The 19426-nt window shown below is 36.2% G+C and overlaps 1 protein-coding gene across 6 annotated transcripts in view; it reads right to left on the reverse strand.

The window, feature by feature from the left end:
* Mdga2 (MAM domain containing glycosylphosphatidylinositol anchor 2) overlaps positions 1 to 19426 on the reverse strand; it is a 763131-nt gene that overhangs the window by 328262 nt on the left and 415443 nt on the right. For 5 of the 6 annotated variants that reach the window (XR_872713.2, NM_207010.2, NM_001193266.1 and 2 more), the window contains exon 3: positions 9948 to 10122. Coding sequence is in view for 4 of the 6 variants with exons in the window: in NM_207010.2 (NP_996893.3) it covers positions 9948 to 10122 (175 nt within the window). In the remaining 2 variants the exon portion in view is untranslated. The remainder of the gene's footprint in view (positions 1 to 9947; positions 10123 to 19426) is intronic. The other variant, XM_006516013.3, reaches the window with a different exon arrangement.

Below are 19426 nucleotides of genomic sequence, written 5' to 3' on the forward strand. Positions count from 1 at the left end.
CCCTAAAAGTTACACTAGAGAACTCATAAACCTGATAAACAGCTTCAGTGAAGTAGCTGGATATAAAATTAACTCAAACAAGCCAATGGCCTTTCTGTACACAAAGGATAAACAGGCTGAGAAAGAAATTAGGGAAATAACACCTATCTCAATAGACACAAATAATGTAAAATACCTTGGCATGACTCTAACTAAGGAAGTAAAAGATCTGTGTGATAAGAACTTCAAGTCTCTGAAGAAAGAAATTAAAGAAGATCTCAGAAGATGGAAAGATCTCCCATGCTCATGGATTGGCAGGATCAATATAGTAAAAATGGCTATCTTGCCAAAATCAATCTACAGATTCAATGCAATCCCCATCAAAATTCCAACTCAATTCTTCAACGAATTAGAAAGGGCAATCTGCAAGTTCATCTGGAGTATCAAAAAACCTAGGATAGCAAGAACTCTTCTCAAGGATGAAAAAACCTCTGGTGGAATTACCATGCCTGACATAAAGCTGTACTACAGAGCAATTGTGATAAAAACTGAATGGTACTGATATAGTGACAGACAAGGAGACCAATGGAATAGAATTGAAGACCCAGAAATGAACCCACACGCCTATGGTCACTTGATCTTTGACAAGGGAGCTAAAACTACCCAGTGGAAAAAAGACAGCATTTTCAATAAATGGTGCTAGCACAACTGGTTGTTATCATGTAGAAGAATGTGAACTGATCCATTCCTATCTCCTTTGTACTAAGGTCAAATCTAAGTGGATTAAGGACCTCCACAGAAAACTAGAGACACTGAAACTTATAGGGGAGAATGCCTCAAAGATATGGGCACAGGGGAAAAATTGCTCAATTGAACAGCAATGGATTGTGCTGTACAATCGAGAATCGACAAATGGGACCTCATAAAATTGCAAAGTTTCTGTAAGGCAAAAGACACTGCCAATAAGACGAAAGCGCCACCAACAGATTGGGAAAGGATCTGTACATATCCTAAATCAGATAGGGGACTAATATCCAATATATATAAAGAACTCAAGAAGGTGGACTACAAAAATCAAATAACCCCATTAAAAATGGGGTTCAGATCTAAACAAAGAATTCTCACCTGAGGAATACCGAATGGCTTAGAAGCACCTGAAAAAATGTTCAGCCTCCTTAATCATCAGGGAAATGCAAATCAAAACAACCCTGAGATTACACCGCACACCAGTCAGAATGGCTAAGATCAAAAATTCATGTGACAGCAGATGTTGTCTAGGATGTGGAGAAAGAGAAACACTCCTCTATTGTCGGTGGGATTGCAACTTTGTACAACCACTCTGAAAATCACTCTGGTGGTTCCTCAGAAAATTGGACATAGTCTTACCAGAGGATCCTTAAATACCTCTCCTGGGCATGTATTCAGAAGATGTTCCAACCAGTAAGAAGGACACATGCTCCACTATAGCAGCCTTGTTTATAATAGCCAGAAGCTGGAAAGAACCCAGATGCCCCTCAACAGAGGAATGGATACAGAAAATGTGGTACATACACACAATGGAGTACTACTCAGTTATTAAAAAGAATGAATTTATGAAATTCCTAGGCAAATAGATGGACCTGAAGGGCATCATCCTGAGTGAGGTAACCCAATCACAAAAGAACTCACACAATATGTCCTCTCTGATAAGTGGATATTAGCCCAGAAACTTTGACTACCCAAGATATAAGATACAATTTGCAAAACACATGAAACTCAAGAAGAACAAAGACCAAAGGGTGGATACTTTGCCCCTTCTTACAATTGGGAACAAAACACCCATGGAAGGAGTTACAGAGACAAAATTTGGAGCTGAAACGAAAGGATGGACCATCCAGAGACTGCTACACCCAGGGATCCATCCCATAATCAGCTTCCAAATGCTGACACCATACACTAGCAAGATTTTGTTGAAAGAACCTAGATAGAGCTGTCTCTTGTGAGACTATGCTGGGACCTAGTAAACAAAGAAGTGAATGCTCACAGTCAGCTACTGGATGGATCACAGGTCCCCCAATGGTGTAGCTAGAGAAAGTACCCAAGGAGCTGGGGGGATCTGCAACCCTATAGGTGGAACAACAATATGAACTAACCAGTACCCCCCAGAGCCCGTGTCTCTAGCTGCATATGTATCAGAAGATGGCCTAGTCAGCCATCAGTGGAATGAGAGGCCCATTGGTTGTGCAAACTTTATATGCCTCAGTACAGGGGAACATCAGGGCCAAGAAGTAGGAGTAGGTAGGTGGGGGAGTGGGTGGGGGAGCTTGTGGGGGTTTTTTGGATAGCATTGGAAATGTAAATGAAATAAATACCTAATAAAAATTAAAATCATTATGTGTTTGCTTGTTTGTCTATTTCTAAAGTCTTTTATTGAGATTTATAATGCTATATTGGCATTATTTTAGTGCAAAAATTACCAGGGAATAAAATTTATAAGAAAATGTTTTTTTTGTTTGTTTGTTTGGTTTTGTTTTTCCATTTGGCATACCTAAAATGGCAAAATCCTGTCTTGACTTTTATTAAATGGGTGATTAGCATAAGGTCTACCCATAATAGACACTGTAATTACCATATCAAACATTCTTTAGACTTTGTAAACATAGGGTTATTGTTTGGGAAGGGTGGGTAGTATGCTTGATGGGATTGATCTGGGAATTGTGTTCCTCCTGATTCTGGGAAGCTTTCAGAATTCCCACCAGTGATTCTATCTCTTTTCTAAGGTTTTCTGTCCAAAAGTCCTGCTGAAGACCCCATGAAATTAAAACTAACAGCAATTCATTGTCAACATTTTAATTGTATAAATTATAACTCTAACACAGGTAAATTTTGTTTGTACAGTTTATAATTTTACCACATGAATAAATTGATGGCATGCCTGCAACTCTTTTCTAACTAATTTCTTGAGTGTAAATGCAATAAACAATACATCTCATGGACATGGACTTAAAAAAAAAAAAAAGCTTGTTCTAAATGTAATGAAATACAACAATCTACCTAAGTAGAATTAGGGTGAAGGAGATTTTTTTTTTGAAAGAAGAATGTCTGCAAATGTTTAATGAATATTGGGGAGAGACTTGTCTCATGTGAACAGTGTCTGCACACATGAAAACTTATTAAGCTAATGCTCGCAAATTCAATTTCTTTTTGAAGTAAGTGTTAATCAAACCCCAACCTTTCAAGTTGTATGACCTCTATTACCCCGTGAGCTCACATGCATGGCTGAAAACAAGTAAAAGAATTAGGTGATCACGTTCTTAGAAAACTACTTAAATGGCCTCAAGATTCTTCAAGTGGCAAACGTTTTTGGGGATGAGAATATGGAAGTCCAAAACCTCATGTTCTATGTGGACTGTGTCCCATCATTCTCCATATAGAATGTGGGAGTATGAGTGACAATTACTTTTATAACAAATAAAGCAACATGAGAGTAGAGAGAATGCTAGGTATCCATAATTCTGCAGTCACGAAGCTGTAATTTCTTATTCTACAGTATTCAGCAGATCATCATTCATTAGGTCTAAGGCATTCTCAGTCACAGATCAACGAAATTTAACATCCAGGCTTTCAAATTAATCTCTAATTCCTTCTACAGATCAACATGATAATCAGCATTCCTCTAAACACTGCTCTGTAATTCTCCATCTTATGCCTCTAATCAAAAATTTCATCCATTAAATAATATGTGTGACCTCTTTTACTTTCTTAAACCTTTGTTACGTCAGGTAGTGTGAACACTGATATTTTATCTATTTGTTGGCTAACATGCAGCTTATCATACTTTCATGGATGCCTGTAGACAAGGGTCTTCTGGGGCACAGAGCAGAGACACGGTTAATAAGGTCTCAGATGGAAATAGCAGCTCCATGATTTCAAAGGCTATCATTCCGTCAACTTCTATGAGGGCAAGATGGGGCAACCCAAGTGTGTGTTTCTTAAAAACATAACTTTTATAACTCAGTCAAGAAACACTGAGCTTTGGAAATTGCTTATTTTATTAGAACCCAGAATGAAACTGGCCTCTTCTTCCCCTTTAAGTAGACATTACCTTGATGATCCTGGTTAGGAAACAGAACTGCCCTTTCCTTTTAGTAAAAGCAATGTCTCTATTGTGCAAGGCTGTGTGATACATAAACACCAGTAAAAAGAGATTTCAGAACACAAAGTGTTCTAAACCTTGAAGAAATGTCTGGAAGCAACTGCTCTTAAACTACTTCTGTCATGCTAAGAAGCCATACTCATCTTTTACTCCTCAAAATCAATTTTCTGTGACAGTGGCACACTATTTAATGTTATGAGGATTGATTTATTTTAATACTTTTTACTTAGCTGCTATAAACAGTTTAAATAAATCCATATACCTTTTTTCTCTTTAAGCTGATGAAAGTCACTGAAAATGCAGCATAGTTAAGAAATTCTTTTCTAGCCTTCAGAATCTAATGATATTATCCTGTGAGTTGCACAATATAACAAAATACTCTTTCAAATATTATTTTAAAAATTGCATCAAAATATGATATAAACAATGAATAATAAAATGACTCACTCTTTCTAAGAGTTTATTTTTAAAAGTTAGGAAAATTGTTAATTATCAGATTTGTACCAACACTTCCTAAGCTGTTGTCTGTATTTTACTTATAGTGTAACTGTGAGGTCAATATTCTAATTTTAATTATCAAATACCAATAATTCTAACCAATTATTAAAAGTGTAAGAAGAAATTTACTCTTCAGTTTACAGAATGTTCTCTGATGGAGATTTGTGATGCATTAGGTTGGAACTGCAGGAGGAGTACCAAGGATCTGCACAGGTAAATATTAATGCCAAAGTTTTGTAAAATAAAAATGTATAATTCAGTTTCAAGTCGAAATAATTGTATATGAAACAAGTGACTGGGGATTTCACATGCTTAGATGTGTCCTATACTAACCCATTCTATTCACATTTGGTTTTGCTGCAGTGTTCTCCACTGCTTTTATAGTTTTCTTTTCCTTTCCCATTGGTTTATAAATCATGTTCCCTGGAAAAGAATTCTTTTGCTCCCATACACTAGTTCTCTTTTATTCCCCACATATTTACATCACACTTTGTTAGATCAGTTGCTGGTGTTATTGTATCTTTGCAAGCATTCTTCACTGTTGAACCTTGCAGCATATTTTGATTGCATTTCTTCCCATACAGCTTGTTAGTGCCTTCTGTTAACATCTTGTATGTGTCCTATAGCCTATTTTGTATGTACTATGATTATTGCTTTTTAAGCTTACAATGAGAAGTGCAAAATCATTTTGAAAGCAGCAAGTAAGCTAACTTGTTACAATTTGAATGTAAAGCCTGTGCCCAGACGCTTGTTACTGAAGGATTTGTGTGCAGCTATCAGTGTTGTCTGAAAACCTTAGGAGGCAGTTTGCATTGACATATGCAGGACACACTAAAGGAGTTCCACGACTATCTTGTTACAGGCTGCTTCATTTTTCTTGTGTCACTGACCACATTTAAGACAATCTCAGAGAGACCAGAATGTGTTTATGTCACATTAACGAATGTAAACATAGCACTTCCTCTGGATTAATTTGACCAAGATCAAGTCTAAATTTGACTTCTCCACTTCTCTACTTCTATCTTCAGCCTGCCTGTAGCCTTTTGGTTATGTATGTCTATTTGGTGTCTGACGGTCTGCATGTCCTCTGTCTGAGATATATTGTCTATGTCTCTCCTGTTCCTAACAAAGGGCTTCATTCTGTATTTATTGGGCAACACAGAAAACAGGGCATGCTGGAAGAGAAGAGGGATTCTTTCTAGACACCTTTAACAGAGTTTTACAAGGGAAGAAATCATCTTACTGACCTGAACTAATCCAAAGTAGTAAAGCACGCTGTAAACAGACATTATCACGATATATCCATTTGTTCACGTTTATGGTGGGTATTTATTATATAAGGTTTTTGTCAATCTTTTGGCTACTTTCAGCAAAGGATTACCACAACACACAAACACACACATATATTACTCTGGGTCAAGGGATAAAAGACTACATAATTTAAAATTAAAGCTATACAATAACTTAGGTTGTAAAAACTATGTGGTGTCGTAGAGATACAGTGACAAAGGCAATTTATAAAAGAAAGCATTTAGTTTGGAATTAGGGGTTGCACCAACTTTCAGACAGATATCCATGACAGTTCTGGCAGGAGCAAGTCAGCAAGCAGGAAGGCCTGGCACTAGGGCAGTATTTTAGAGGCTACATCCTATCCTTACAAGTTAGAAATGGAAAATAAGAGAGTAACCCTTGGGTATGCTTTTGAAACCTCGAAGACCATCCTCTGTGACACAGCTTTTCTAAGGACACATCTCATAATCCTTCCTGCAACAGTTCCACCAACTATGGATAGAGCATTCAAATATATGTGTCTATGTTGGCCATTCTCATTCAAACTCTCACCTAGAGGAAATTAAAGGTATTAGAGTGCTGCTGTCTTAAAGGTTGGTTAAACTCAAAGAGGCTGAGTACACTGTAAGTCGCATGCTAAATCTTAAGTGATATCAAGGCATTTTAACTTTGATGTGAGGTCCAGCAAATATTCAGTGTCTTTGAGTATAAGAGAGATTTCTGTAGAAGACTAACATTACACTCTGGGCTTTTGCTTGTTTGTTGCTCTAAGGGGAGCCATCTACTCTATTATACACAGGGACACCATGATGTTATCCAAAGTTGCCCCCAAAACGCCAACCAACCAGGCGCTGAAACGTGCAAAGATATAAGTAGCATTGCTCAGTTAAATCGTTCATATCAGGAGCTTTGTTACAGTGTGGAAAGTTTCCACATCATTGATAAGTTAGTCGTGTATTTATCAAGAGTGATGGAATGTGTTATGAATTATAAAGATTCATGAAGGAAATGGAAATGCATGAACCTAAACACTCTGGCTTTTAGCTAAAGTTATATTTTGAGAACATATTTTTCAAATAGGTTAGTTATCTTTACTGTGATATATTTTATCACTCAAAAGGCTTTAAATATGCTATAAAGGAGAAATTTATTCATAGCCTTATGAATAGGAATAGTTAGGGAAACAATTCTTACACTATAAATTTATCATGAATGTATTACCTGGGAAATTCTTCCCAATGTGATGTTACATTTATTCACAGAATCAAAAGTTTAATGTTATTTTCTCAAACTTAGATGACTATCTCATTAATTCTCTATCAGAAAGGCACAGGAAATAATGTAACTTAAGTATGGCAGGCACATATGCAGTACCATTTCATCCATGTTACACAGAAGAGATGTTTGTGAAGCTCAAATTATACCTAAAACCCCCAAAGGAAAGTCACAATGAAGAAGGTAACATGGCTCCATGAGGTTGGTATGCATTTTCATGAACTGGGATCATTTAGGTCTGACCAGGCTGAGTACTAAGGTACAACGTAGTAACACAAGATGGTCCTGAAAGGCTTATTCATAGAAGAAAGGCCTTTTAAAATTCCTCAAATATGATTTCTTTCTTTGTGTCTGAGTTTTTAAGCCTGCAAGGCAATAGTTTATTGCCACCAAGTCCATATGTTAGCAATGTGGTCAGAAACTCTTATTCAAAATTGGTTGCTACTGTGCTTCAGACGTTTTAGGATTTCATTTAGAAAAAAATCCAGTACCCCCGCTCTGTGATACATAACAACACCCAGCGGGACTGATGCCTATAGGCTCATCAAACAAACATCATGAATAAGACATGCTTAACTATACAAAATAAAGTAAATAAAGTGAATGTTAAAAATTTAAATTTCCTTTTTTTAAAGATTTATTTATTTATTTATTATATGTAAGTACACAGTAGCTGTCTTCAGACACACCAGAAGAGGGAGTCATATCTTTTTACGGATGGTTGTGAGCCACCATGTGGTTGCTGGGATTTGAACTCGGGACCTTCAGTAGAGCAGTCAGTGCTCTTAACCAATGAGCCATCTAACCAGCCCAAATTTAAATTTCCTATTCAAGGAGTTTTCCTGTCACATTTTGCTACCAACCTACTTTGTATAAAGCTCCTAAGCATTACCAAAATTAAGTAAGGCAAATCAAAAAGAACCATGTGTTCACTTTTAAAACATGTTAGATGTTTGCATTGTTTTCAAGATACTAGAGATTTGTAGTGTTAAACTTTATGACCTGCCATATTAGGAAATAACAGAATATTTAACTAAATGGTGTTTAATAACTAAATCAATGAGTATTAAATCGAGTTAAATGAAATTTAGTTAATTTACAATTATATTCAAACTTCATAGACCGTATGTGGAGGTTTGGTGCTTGGCCTTGGATGGAAAGCATGCAGGCCTGGCAGATCTGAGTGAGTACACAGAAGATAGGTGTTCCATGCGGGTTGAGCCTGGCATTATCATGTCAGTGGATATATTGGGGTTAGGAGATCCTGCCAGAATGGAACACAGGCTTGTGTCATAAACAAGAGGGCAATGAGCATTTATCTGTGGAAGATGAATCATGAATGCTGCTGTCACTGCTTCCTTCCTTATTGTCTCCATAAATAAATGAGCCCAGCATAGGCTCCAGGAATAGACCATTGATAATTTCTAGCCTCACCCTAACTATGCAACACCTGCACTGTTGAAAGAACAGGAAAGGGGAAGGGGGAAAGAAAGCAGGCTGGAAAACAGGAACTCCTCAATTGTTATTATGTCTGAGTTCCTTTAAGAGGAGAAAAAGGCATTCTAATATTAGAAACTTAAAAATAAGTGCCATTTCTTGTAAAAACAACGGGAGTGCCAGATGAACCCAAGTAAAAGGCTAAACCAAATGCGGGCGCTTCGCTTCTCTGTTGGCCAAAGAATGAAAGAGAGCAGAGACCTCTAAATAAGTTGTAAAGAAGGAAAATGTGACAGAAGGAAATATATCAAGCTGCAATCTCCAGAAGGCATTGTGCATTGAGGGTCAGTGATGGTCACTTTACACAGGGATGCAGATAATTGTGCTCACATAAAAAATGTGCTTAAAAATGAGTGGTTTACTTTGTACACAAGAAAAGTGAACCAACCAGTCAGACTACATTATGGCAAGATTCTTTCTTCCTAACATTCATTAAGATATAGATGTGCATGCATATAGCTACATGTACACTTAAAAAGTATATATGTATGTGTGTATACACCTAATACAAAAAGGCTACTGGTGTTTCTGGTATATGCACCATCTTATTAATGTGATACTACAAACCTTCTACTGTATATGTATTATATCATAAAATTATGAAAATTTGAAGTGAAATTCCTTTTCTCAAAATGTTTTAGAGCAAGTTAGGAAATAGCTCAGTTGATGAATGGTTTTCTGTACAAGCTCAGGGCCTCAGAACCCTGAGAAAATGTCAGGTATGGCAGCATACACTTGTAGTCTGAACCCGAAGAAAAATACCCAAAGTTGACCTCTGATCTCTCTCTATACCTATCCATGTGCAGAAGCACAATAGAAAAAGACAGAGAGAAAGTACCCAAGAGCTGAAGAGGTCTGCAACCCTATAGGTGGAACAACAGTATGAACTAATCAGTACCCCCCAGAACTCGTGTCTCTAGCTGCATATGTAGCAGAAGATGGCCTAGTTGGTCTTGTAGCCAAGAGGCCCTTTGGTCTAGCAAACTTTATATGCCCCAGTACAGGGGAAAGTCAGGACCAAGAAGTGCGAGTGAGTGGGGTAGGAGAGCAGGTTGGGGGAGGGTATAGGGGACTTTTGGGATAGCATTTGAAATGTAAAAGAAGAAAATATCTAATAAAAAATAAAAAGAAAAAGACATTTTGTGAAGCACTATCACTATCCTATAAAATGTTCAGTCACAAAGGAACAAATGATATTTATATGTTTTCAGAAAACCATAGTTAAGCATGGAAGTAAATTAGTAGGCACAATAGTCAGCCAAAGTTTACTTACAGTACACATCCACTCGGATCGACTTTATTGCTGGTGACCCCAAGCCATTCTCTGCTTTACAGTAATATCGGCCTCCTTGGTGTCTCTGAATGTTTGTAATCCTCAAAGTCTCATTGAAGACACTTGAGTCTTGGAATCTGTCAGAGGCGCTTCCTGCTGTTTTGGTCCACCTGATCTGAGCAAGCACCAACAAAGATTGTTACTTTAGGTTGGTTTTCCACAGACAATCAAGCAGCAGTTAGTCATCTGAAGAGATGCCCTGTAGAGCCACTGTGGCCCTTTTCCATCATGTTTGTGGAGAATTAAAATATATGTACCAAATTGAATCCCAAAATTGCAAGCACCAATGTCTTCGCTTTAGAGTACACATCATTTGGATTCAGCTGCATGAAATTTGTCAATAGTCCAATCAGGTTGAAGGCAAAACATAGTAGAAACATGATTCAGTTTCTGTGTCTACTGCGCATCACAATTTTTCTCATACATTTCTGAACTTTGGTAAGTACTTTTTATTATTTAGAAGAAATAGACTCTCATTTCATTTTGGACAAGCTTCATTATTTTATTTAGAAATTTCTTGTTGGTTTAGATAATGTAGGCATATTACCATAATGGCTTATTGAGATTATGTATAATTTTATACACCTGGTTTTTAAAAGAGTTTTTTTTTTTATTTAATGGCTTTGCTTTAATAAGCCTACAAATGATTCGCTATTTTGAAAATTGGAATTCACTTTACATCAATAATTATTTTCAAAAATGTGTAAACTTTTTCAAGGAGTGCAATCCTATTAAACTGTCAAAACAATTTGAATATCTAAAACCATCCATTATAAACAATACCATTCTTTTAAACACAGCTGTGCGCAACAGATTTTGTGTTTGCTAGCAATTACTACTGGTATTCAACTTAAATTTTGTGTGTTTTCATATATAAAACCTGAACAAAGCCACATGCTGATATTGTATAATGTTACAAGTTATAAAATGAAAACTTCTTGTTTCTGATTTTCTCTTTGCCTTTCCTGAGTACATATTTTAAAATATTATTTAAGGTGTGAAACAACCGATGGAAATACTCTGCTTAAATGTGTAAAGTGATATATGTGTTGAAACATGGAGAAGGTGAAATAGGAGTTTTCAAGCTTGAAGCCCTATAATGCTACTCAGTAATATTACCTGCACATGCTACACACTAAATCCATAATGTAATTGTATTAAACTGTCTTTAAAAAGTTTGTCTTATATAATAACAGGATAAGTATAATCATATTTATTCTGTACTGCAAATGCAACAACAATTTACCTATAATCACTAAACTACAAGAAATAGTGGATATTTATTCAAATCTTTGTGTATGTATAGAAAACTTCAGAAAGTAAATATAGAACTCATAGCCAAGCAGTTTACTAGTTATCTGATCTGATCTGAAAAAACTGTAAGGATCATGATAGTTCTACTAAGCTATCTAGCATTTTGCTTTCATTTAAATTTCTATATCTACGCTAAAAAATAAGGGATATTTAAATAAATGATAATTTTGGTTTTGAGTGGAGATTATTGCCTTATTTAAGAAAATATATTGTTTTCTTCAGTATAGCACATACTAAAATTCTAATTGCTATACAGCAGTTCTTTTTAAAACATTTCAGTATCATGTTAAATCTGATATAGAAAACTAAATGTTTCAGAATACAAAAGGTCTGAATTAAAAAGTTAAAGAAATGACCAAGTTTTTCCCTTATTTGTAAATTATGTGGTTAATATACATAATTTCTTTAGACAAAATTGATTTAGTATTACACATGGTTAAGGAGAGATGAAGACGTATGTGTGAGAGACCAGGCAGAGGGGTGGATGGAGAGCAAGAGAGAGTCAGTCAAGATGCACACAATCAAGACCACTCAGGACACAGACCTTCAAGAAACCGTATTGTTAACCACAAAACACTGAGACATTTTTAAAAGTTGTTGAAGATCGTAATTACTTTGTTCTTTTTTATTTACTTGTTTATTTAAGATGATTCTTTATAAGTTAGGTTTTAAAACTAAAATTACATTACCTTCCTTCCTTCCTTCCTTCAGCTCCCTCCCAATGACACCCCCTCCAAGTTCTCCTTACTCTTAGGTGGATAGCCTATTTTTCTTTATTATTGTACATAAATAGATAGCTAGGTATATACCAACATGCATACATACATATGTACATACATAAATGCATGCATACATATGGGTGGGTACCTCTCTCTCTCTCTCTCTCTCTCTCTCTCTCTCTCTCTCTCTGTGTGTGTGTGTGTGTGTGTGTGTGTGTGTGTGCAAGGCAAATTAATACAAGTTTGGGATTTCATCTCACTTTAGTTAGAATGACTAAGATTAACATGTCTCCTGACAACAACTGGTGTTGAAGGTGATGTTGTAAAGAAAGGAAAGTGAAGCAGTCTTTCACTTTGGTACAGAGAAAGCCACTCCTGAAGTGAGTGTGGCAGTTTCTCAAGAAGCTAAAAAGAAATCTAATACATGCTGCACTCATTGACATATGCCCAAAGTACTCAAGATCATGCTCCACAGATATTTGCTTAGCAGTGTTTATTACCACTGAATTTGCAATGGTTGGGAAATGGAAATAACTTAAATTTGCTTCAACAGATGAAGAGATAGTAAAAATGTAGTAACTATTCACAGAAAAATATTTTTAAACTGCAATTATTTATTCATTTATTCTTCAAAAAACAGATATTGGTAATCTATACAATCTCTTTTTTAGACCTATTGTTAAAGCTATGCCATTTTAATAATCAGAAAATTACATTTTCTAAGACAAATGAGTGACATGTTTTATGGTAGTGTGATTATCTTTCGTATCAGTTTAGTAGAACCCCATAAGCCAGAATCTTTTATCAGCTCCTGCACATGGTCTATTCAAGGGGATTTTGTGTTTGGTTGGTTGTTTTTTTAGCAAATATACAAAGAAAATATGAATCTACACTTATATTTAGTCAGAAAGGCATGCCTATTCAAAAGCCTTTTTAGAGAATCGTGCTTCATCCACACTAAAACTCCACAAGTGGTAGGTTTTCAACATTTTTGCACAGTATAATCTAAAGCCACATGGAAAGACTTTCCTCTACTCCATTATATGAAGACCCGTCAATTACTTTTGCTCTTTGAATGAAACTTTTATTCTGCGTAATATTTTTAACATTGTATATTAGTCATCTGGAAGATATCCACTGAGCTACAAGGGTCTAAATAAAGATCTATTACCAGATTTCACCATTGTAAGATGCGGTTGAAAGCACATATAATAGTTCCCTCGCCAGTCTCATCATTAGAGTCTTTAAATGTTGGAAAGCCATTATATTAACTCTCAAATTATCATCTTTCTCTTATAACCATAATATTATTTATATCATATATTATAAAATCACAATATATTATATAACCTTATATTATATAATATACATCTCATATATACATATACATATCTACATTTACATCTATCTATCTATCTATCTATCCATCCATCTCTATATATATTTTTTAGGGAAAATGGGGAATAGTCATTACATTCATATAAAATGTTTACAAAATATACAAGTCTGAGTGACCACATTTTTAAGAATAATCATCCTTTTAAATAAAATATTGAGGAAAATGAAGTGGCTAGTACATCAAAAAGCACACAATCCCATGATTGTCTTTACTTTAGAGGACCATTTTTTTGCCACCAATAAGCTTTTTTTTTAGAGGACATTATCTACTTTGTCGCTCAAAAACATTACAGCTTTGTGGTAAGCATGTGGTAGTCAGGGATAAAGGTTTTATTAAGTTGATAGCAGTGCTTTTCTTTTGCTTGAGTGGTATTGGCTCACCACCCATTTGCTGGGCACTATCGTTGCAAAGGCTACACAGCAACAAAATGACATTTTTTTTTAAATAATCATCGTAAGCATCACAAGTCACCCCCAGAGAGCTGTGTAGCCACCATCTTGAAAACACTTTCTGTTAAAAGTACACAGATAATCACACAAACAGGAGATATAGGACATCACACAGGTGGCATTTTAAAGAAAAAGAAGAGAAGATTGTTTACAAAATACTGTGGAAACAGTGGAATGTATATGTAGAAGGAGGAACGAGCTGTTTCTATAAGTGGCCTCTAATGCTAAGATAAATTCTAGGTCCACTGGAAGTTTAAATGTAGAAAACAGATAAATTGACAGTCAAATGGTAGAGTCTGTTGCAATGTTGTAGTATCCAAAACTTAATCTAAGATGCTCCCAAATCTTAAGAGTAATTCAATGAATATACCAATTATTTTAAACATGTAGATCAGAATATATCACAAAGAATGTCAGAACTCATGGATATCATTTAATTGTGTACATTATTTTTACATATATATCATTTATAGTGTAATGAGTGAATAAAAATAGCAAGACTAGAAAGTTGGGGCTTAAAAAGGGAACAAAATGAACATGAAGCAGGTGAGAATTTTCTTAGCATTTTCATCTGAAGTATATTAATAAAAACAGAGGAAATAAAGTTTGTCTCCCAGTCAAAAATGATGATAACCTAGTAGGACTTCAAGAATAAAATGGCAAAAATTCTTTTCATAAAACTTGATGAACAATGGGATAGATGCAAATATTCTAACTTTAACTTAGCAATTGTCTAACTACAACTTATATTATTGTTCTATTTGTGGAAGAACAGATAAAATGAACCTCCTGCAAAGATAAAAAAATCCTGAGAAAATAGGACAATTGTGGAGTGCTTGCTTAATATGCTTCAGGTGATGTGTTCCATTTACAGAATCAACAAGGGAGCAATCATGTGTAGGACTGGCATCAGAGCCAACTACCCAGGGCTACTGAAGTCAAGGATTTAGGAGATGAACCTACTACCATTACATTATTAAATTGGCATCCCTCCAAAAGCTGTTCAAAATATTTGTCCCTTTACCCACAGATAAGTGTAATCCTGACCACTCAACAATGAAACGTCTCTTTGCCACACATAAAGATCATTACAGAAAACCACACCAACTACAACAGAGTTACAGAGCCTAGTTCCAAATGACACATCTGCAACATGACTTCTAAACCTAGGACTCTGCAATCATCAGAAAGATTGCAAAAGTCAAAGGAATATGGTGTTTGCTGTGAAATTTTCTCCAAGAAATGTCAGAAGCCACACCCACAAAGTCTCACTAAATGGCTCCTAAAACATGACCCGAACAAAGAGGACACCTATAGATGTGTTACTATAGACAGGGAAAGCTCATGAAACCTCAGCCCTATTGAAAGAACTACAAGGAATTAAGGAAAGCAGAGACTGGAAACAATTGTCTCCCCAATGGATGAGCACAGAAACTTGTTATGTGATGCCAAGAGATCAGCCCAGAAAGCATGTTTGTAAGTATATAGTGCATGTGTGTGTGTGTGTGTGTGTGTGTGTGTGCATTGCATGTCAGTGTATTCTTGCTTTCCAATTAAAATAATTCCAAACTAAAATTATTTAAATCAATATTATATATTTCATGGGTCTCTGTCCTAATTTCGATCTTAATGAAACCTGTATATTGAAAAAAGGCCATCTCTTTTGCACAAGTTTGGTGTTAGCCAACTCCACACAAGTCTCAGTTTTGGGAAGCCTTGGAGGTGAGTTTTCTTGTGACTCTCCTGGTAACTGGCTTTGGGTTTTGGACACATAAACCAAAAGAAGAGCAATGGAACAAGGCCAACTTCCTCCCCGTACTAGGACTCTAAGCATTCTATTCCTGATCGGCAAAGCTCCAAAGTAATAGAGGTGTATTTCCTCTGGTTTACAATGACTTTGCCTACCATAACAAATCAGCTCTTGTTCCAAGTAAAAAGGCATCAGAGGCAAAAGGATATCTGTGTCTTTGAGACTAACCTGGCCTACAGAGCAAGTTCTGGGACATCCAGGGTTCCACAGAGAAACCCTGTCTTAAACAAAACAAAACAAAACAAAATTCCAATAACAACAACCACAACAAAGTGGTAGATGATGAAATAAATAAATATTTCTCTGTTAATTTGTTTGACCTTTAGTTCTGTTGTATAACTTCCTTGAATCTGATAATTAGAGAATTCTGTTTTACCAAGGAGAGGATATACCTAGTCCTGTAGAGACTTGGTGCCCAAGGGAAGGGGGATGCTGGGGGGTTGAGGTGGGGGTGGCTGGGTAGGTGAGAGGTGTGGGAGGGGTGGGGAGCACTTCTCTGAGGCAAAGGAGTGGGGGGATGGGGTGAAGAACTCTTAGAGGGGGGACCAGGAAGGTGGGCAACACTTGGAATGTAAATAAATAAAACAATTAAATAAAAAAATAAGTTCCTCTACATTTGAGATTATAATATGATTACATAATTTCCCCTCTTGCTTCCCTCCCTTCAAATCCTCATTTTTACTTTTTTGCCCCATTTCAAATTTATGGCCAAGTTATTTCAAAATTATGGCTTCTCTTTTCATATATATACATACATACATAAAATCTCCAGATCTTTTGGGGTTAGACTCCACCTTAGAGAACCTGACCTAAACCTAATCTTGAGTTAACTAACACACTGATCCCAGAAAGAGTTTCCAGTTTAACCCCCTCCCCCCCTTCCCCGCAACAAGACCTGCTTCTAGCACCAGTTTCCAGGCTATTCCCCAACAAATCTGCACGTCCAGGCCCCTGATATTTCACTTTATAACAACCACCAATCAGGAGGAAAGCAGAAGTTACGTTTATGGTTTGGCTCCTAGCACCAGCCAGTTACGCTAAAGGCCATAAGGCCCCCCTAATCAGATGCATACCAGCTTAGATAACCCCTTCTTGCACCTATAAATGCTTGCCTGAAACTAAGGTTAGGGCTGCTCCCTCCAGTTCTCCTGCTTCAGAGACAATGTTGTAGCCTAAGCTCCAGCTTGAATAGAGACCCTAATGCAGTTGCATCCGATTCAGTGCATTGATGGACCTTGGGGTTTATGAACATTTCCTGAAACAGCATAGTAGCTTTTTAAAATTTATTTTAATTAGGTATTTTCTTAATTTACATTTCCAATGCTATCCGAAAAGTCCCCCATACCCTCCCCCACTCCCCTACCCACCAACTCCCACTACTTGGCCCTGGCGTTCCCCTGTACTAAGGCATATAAGATTTGCAAGACCAAGGGGCCTCACTTCCCAATGATGGCCGACTAGGCTATCTTCTGATACATATGCAGCTAGAGACACGAGTTCCAGGGGTACTGATTAGTTCATAATGTTGTTCCACCTATAGGGTTGCAGATCCCTTTGGCTCCTTGGGTACTTTCTCTAGCTCCTCCATTGGGGGACCTGTGATCCATCCAAAAGCTGACTGTGAGGATCCACTTCTGTGTTTGCTAGGCCCCAGCATAGCTTCACAAGAGACAGCTATATCAGGGTCCTTTCAGCAAAATCTTGCTACAGTATGCAATGGTGTTAGCGTTTGGAGGCTGATTATGGGATATGGCAGTCTCTGGATGGTCCATCTTTTCGTCTCAGCTCCAAACTTTATCTCTGTAACTCCTTCCATGGATGTTTTGTGCCCAGTTCTAAGAGGGGGCAAAGTGTCCACACTTTGGTCTTTGTTCTTCTTGAGTTTCATGTGTTTGGCAAATTGTATCATATATCTTGGGTATTCTAAGTTTCTGGGCTAATATCCACTTATCAGTGAGTACATATCATGTGAGTTCTTTTGTGATTGGGTTACCTCACTCAGGATGATGCCCTCCAGGTACAGCCATTTGCCTAGGAATAATGAATTTATGAAATTCATAGTAGTTTTTTAAACTACCATTTAATATTTAAAAGTTAAGTATATGTATTTTTTCATTTACACAATGTTTTATATGCTACATTTACATATATACACACATATTTACATATATATGTATACTATATCATACACTCCATGTATATGATAATAATAAAATGTTGGAAACCAGTATTGGAAATGAAGGCATGGATGAAGCCATCAGAGAAATATGTAAACTGAATCACTCGTGATTAACACTAAAAGATAAAGAAAACCACTATTCAGTAAAATGAAGATCAGGATAGACATTGAGCAAAGTTTTAAAACACAAGAAATCAAGAAATGCAGTTTTAGTGAGAAATTCAATCAGTGTCATAGGAATTTAGGAATTTAGTTAACATTTAGAAAATAGTGAGCATATAAGAAAGTATAATAAATATACAAACTTTTCCACACACAGACTTTTTCTTATGCTTTTAAACTCTTTCTAAATTTATCATATAACCAAAAAGAAACAAAATTCTTATCAAGTTTTTTGAGGAGTGATAGAGCAGGTAACTAGATTTAATTCAAGGTAGTTATAAATATGTTTTTTAAAAATATCTACTTATTTATTATGTATATAGCATTCGCATTCTGCCTGCATGGATGTCTCCAGGCCAGAACAGGACACCAGAGATCATTATAGATGGTTATCAGCCACCATGTGATTGCTGAAAACTGAACTCAGAACCTCTGGAAAAGCAGTTTGTGCTCTTAAACTCTGAGAAATCTCTCCAGCACCTAGTTATAAATATGTTTGAAGGGGTGACCAGTAGATGAAACACAACCATTGTTTAAAGACAAAATTTAAGACAGAAAGTCCTTATGGTGACATCAACAGATAGAAAGCTAATTTTGGACAAGAATATATTATTGAGTTTAAGCAATCCACAGAGGAAAGTAGAAAATGAACAGCTATATGTATGAAGAGATAAATGGATGAACAAATAGCACTTCTCCTCTAAGTACCTGAATGTACAACAATAGAAATAGAATGAATTGTTATTTTCATTTTTCTCCTGGAGTTTCTTGTATGATGAGATGCCATAGAAAAGATGGTGGCCTTCAGGGTAAACTGGGCATAAAATACATGAGCAAAGCTCCATGAGCTATGTCACTAACACTTAGAATGAATGAATGGATAAATACATTATATATATATATATATATATATATATATATATATATATACACACACACACACACACACACACACACACACACACACACACAATAATATTTGAATAAAAACACAGTGATTTGTGGGATGTAAAGCCTTAGAACAAATTAGCTATAGATAAATAAGATGTACTAACAGTTACTTCTACAAAGGGAAAGATAGTCTATGATAGGTAACAAGTTCTAAAGTGTTAGGCTGGCCAGTGCTTATTTAATTGTCCTGTGACACTAAGTAATTGGGCATTTAGTTTCTGTGGGGACATTTCATCTTGTTGTGTTGTTTGAGTTCAAGTGCAGGTCAAAAGTTACGCACCAACTAATCCAATCTCTTACCTAGTATAAAGAAAGAAGATACAAGGACAGCTGCTCATGATGGTTTACGAATTCTGATAAGCTGCCATACAATATAGTGTGGTCAAAATACTTAGCTACAAGAAAGTTTTGAAACTATACATTTTCCTGTGAAGAG

Source organism: Mus musculus, chromosome 12, assembly GCF_000001635.26.
Source record: "Mus musculus strain C57BL/6J chromosome 12, GRCm38.p6 C57BL/6J".
NCBI classification, from domain to species: Eukaryota; Metazoa; Chordata; class Mammalia; order Rodentia; family Muridae; genus Mus; species Mus musculus.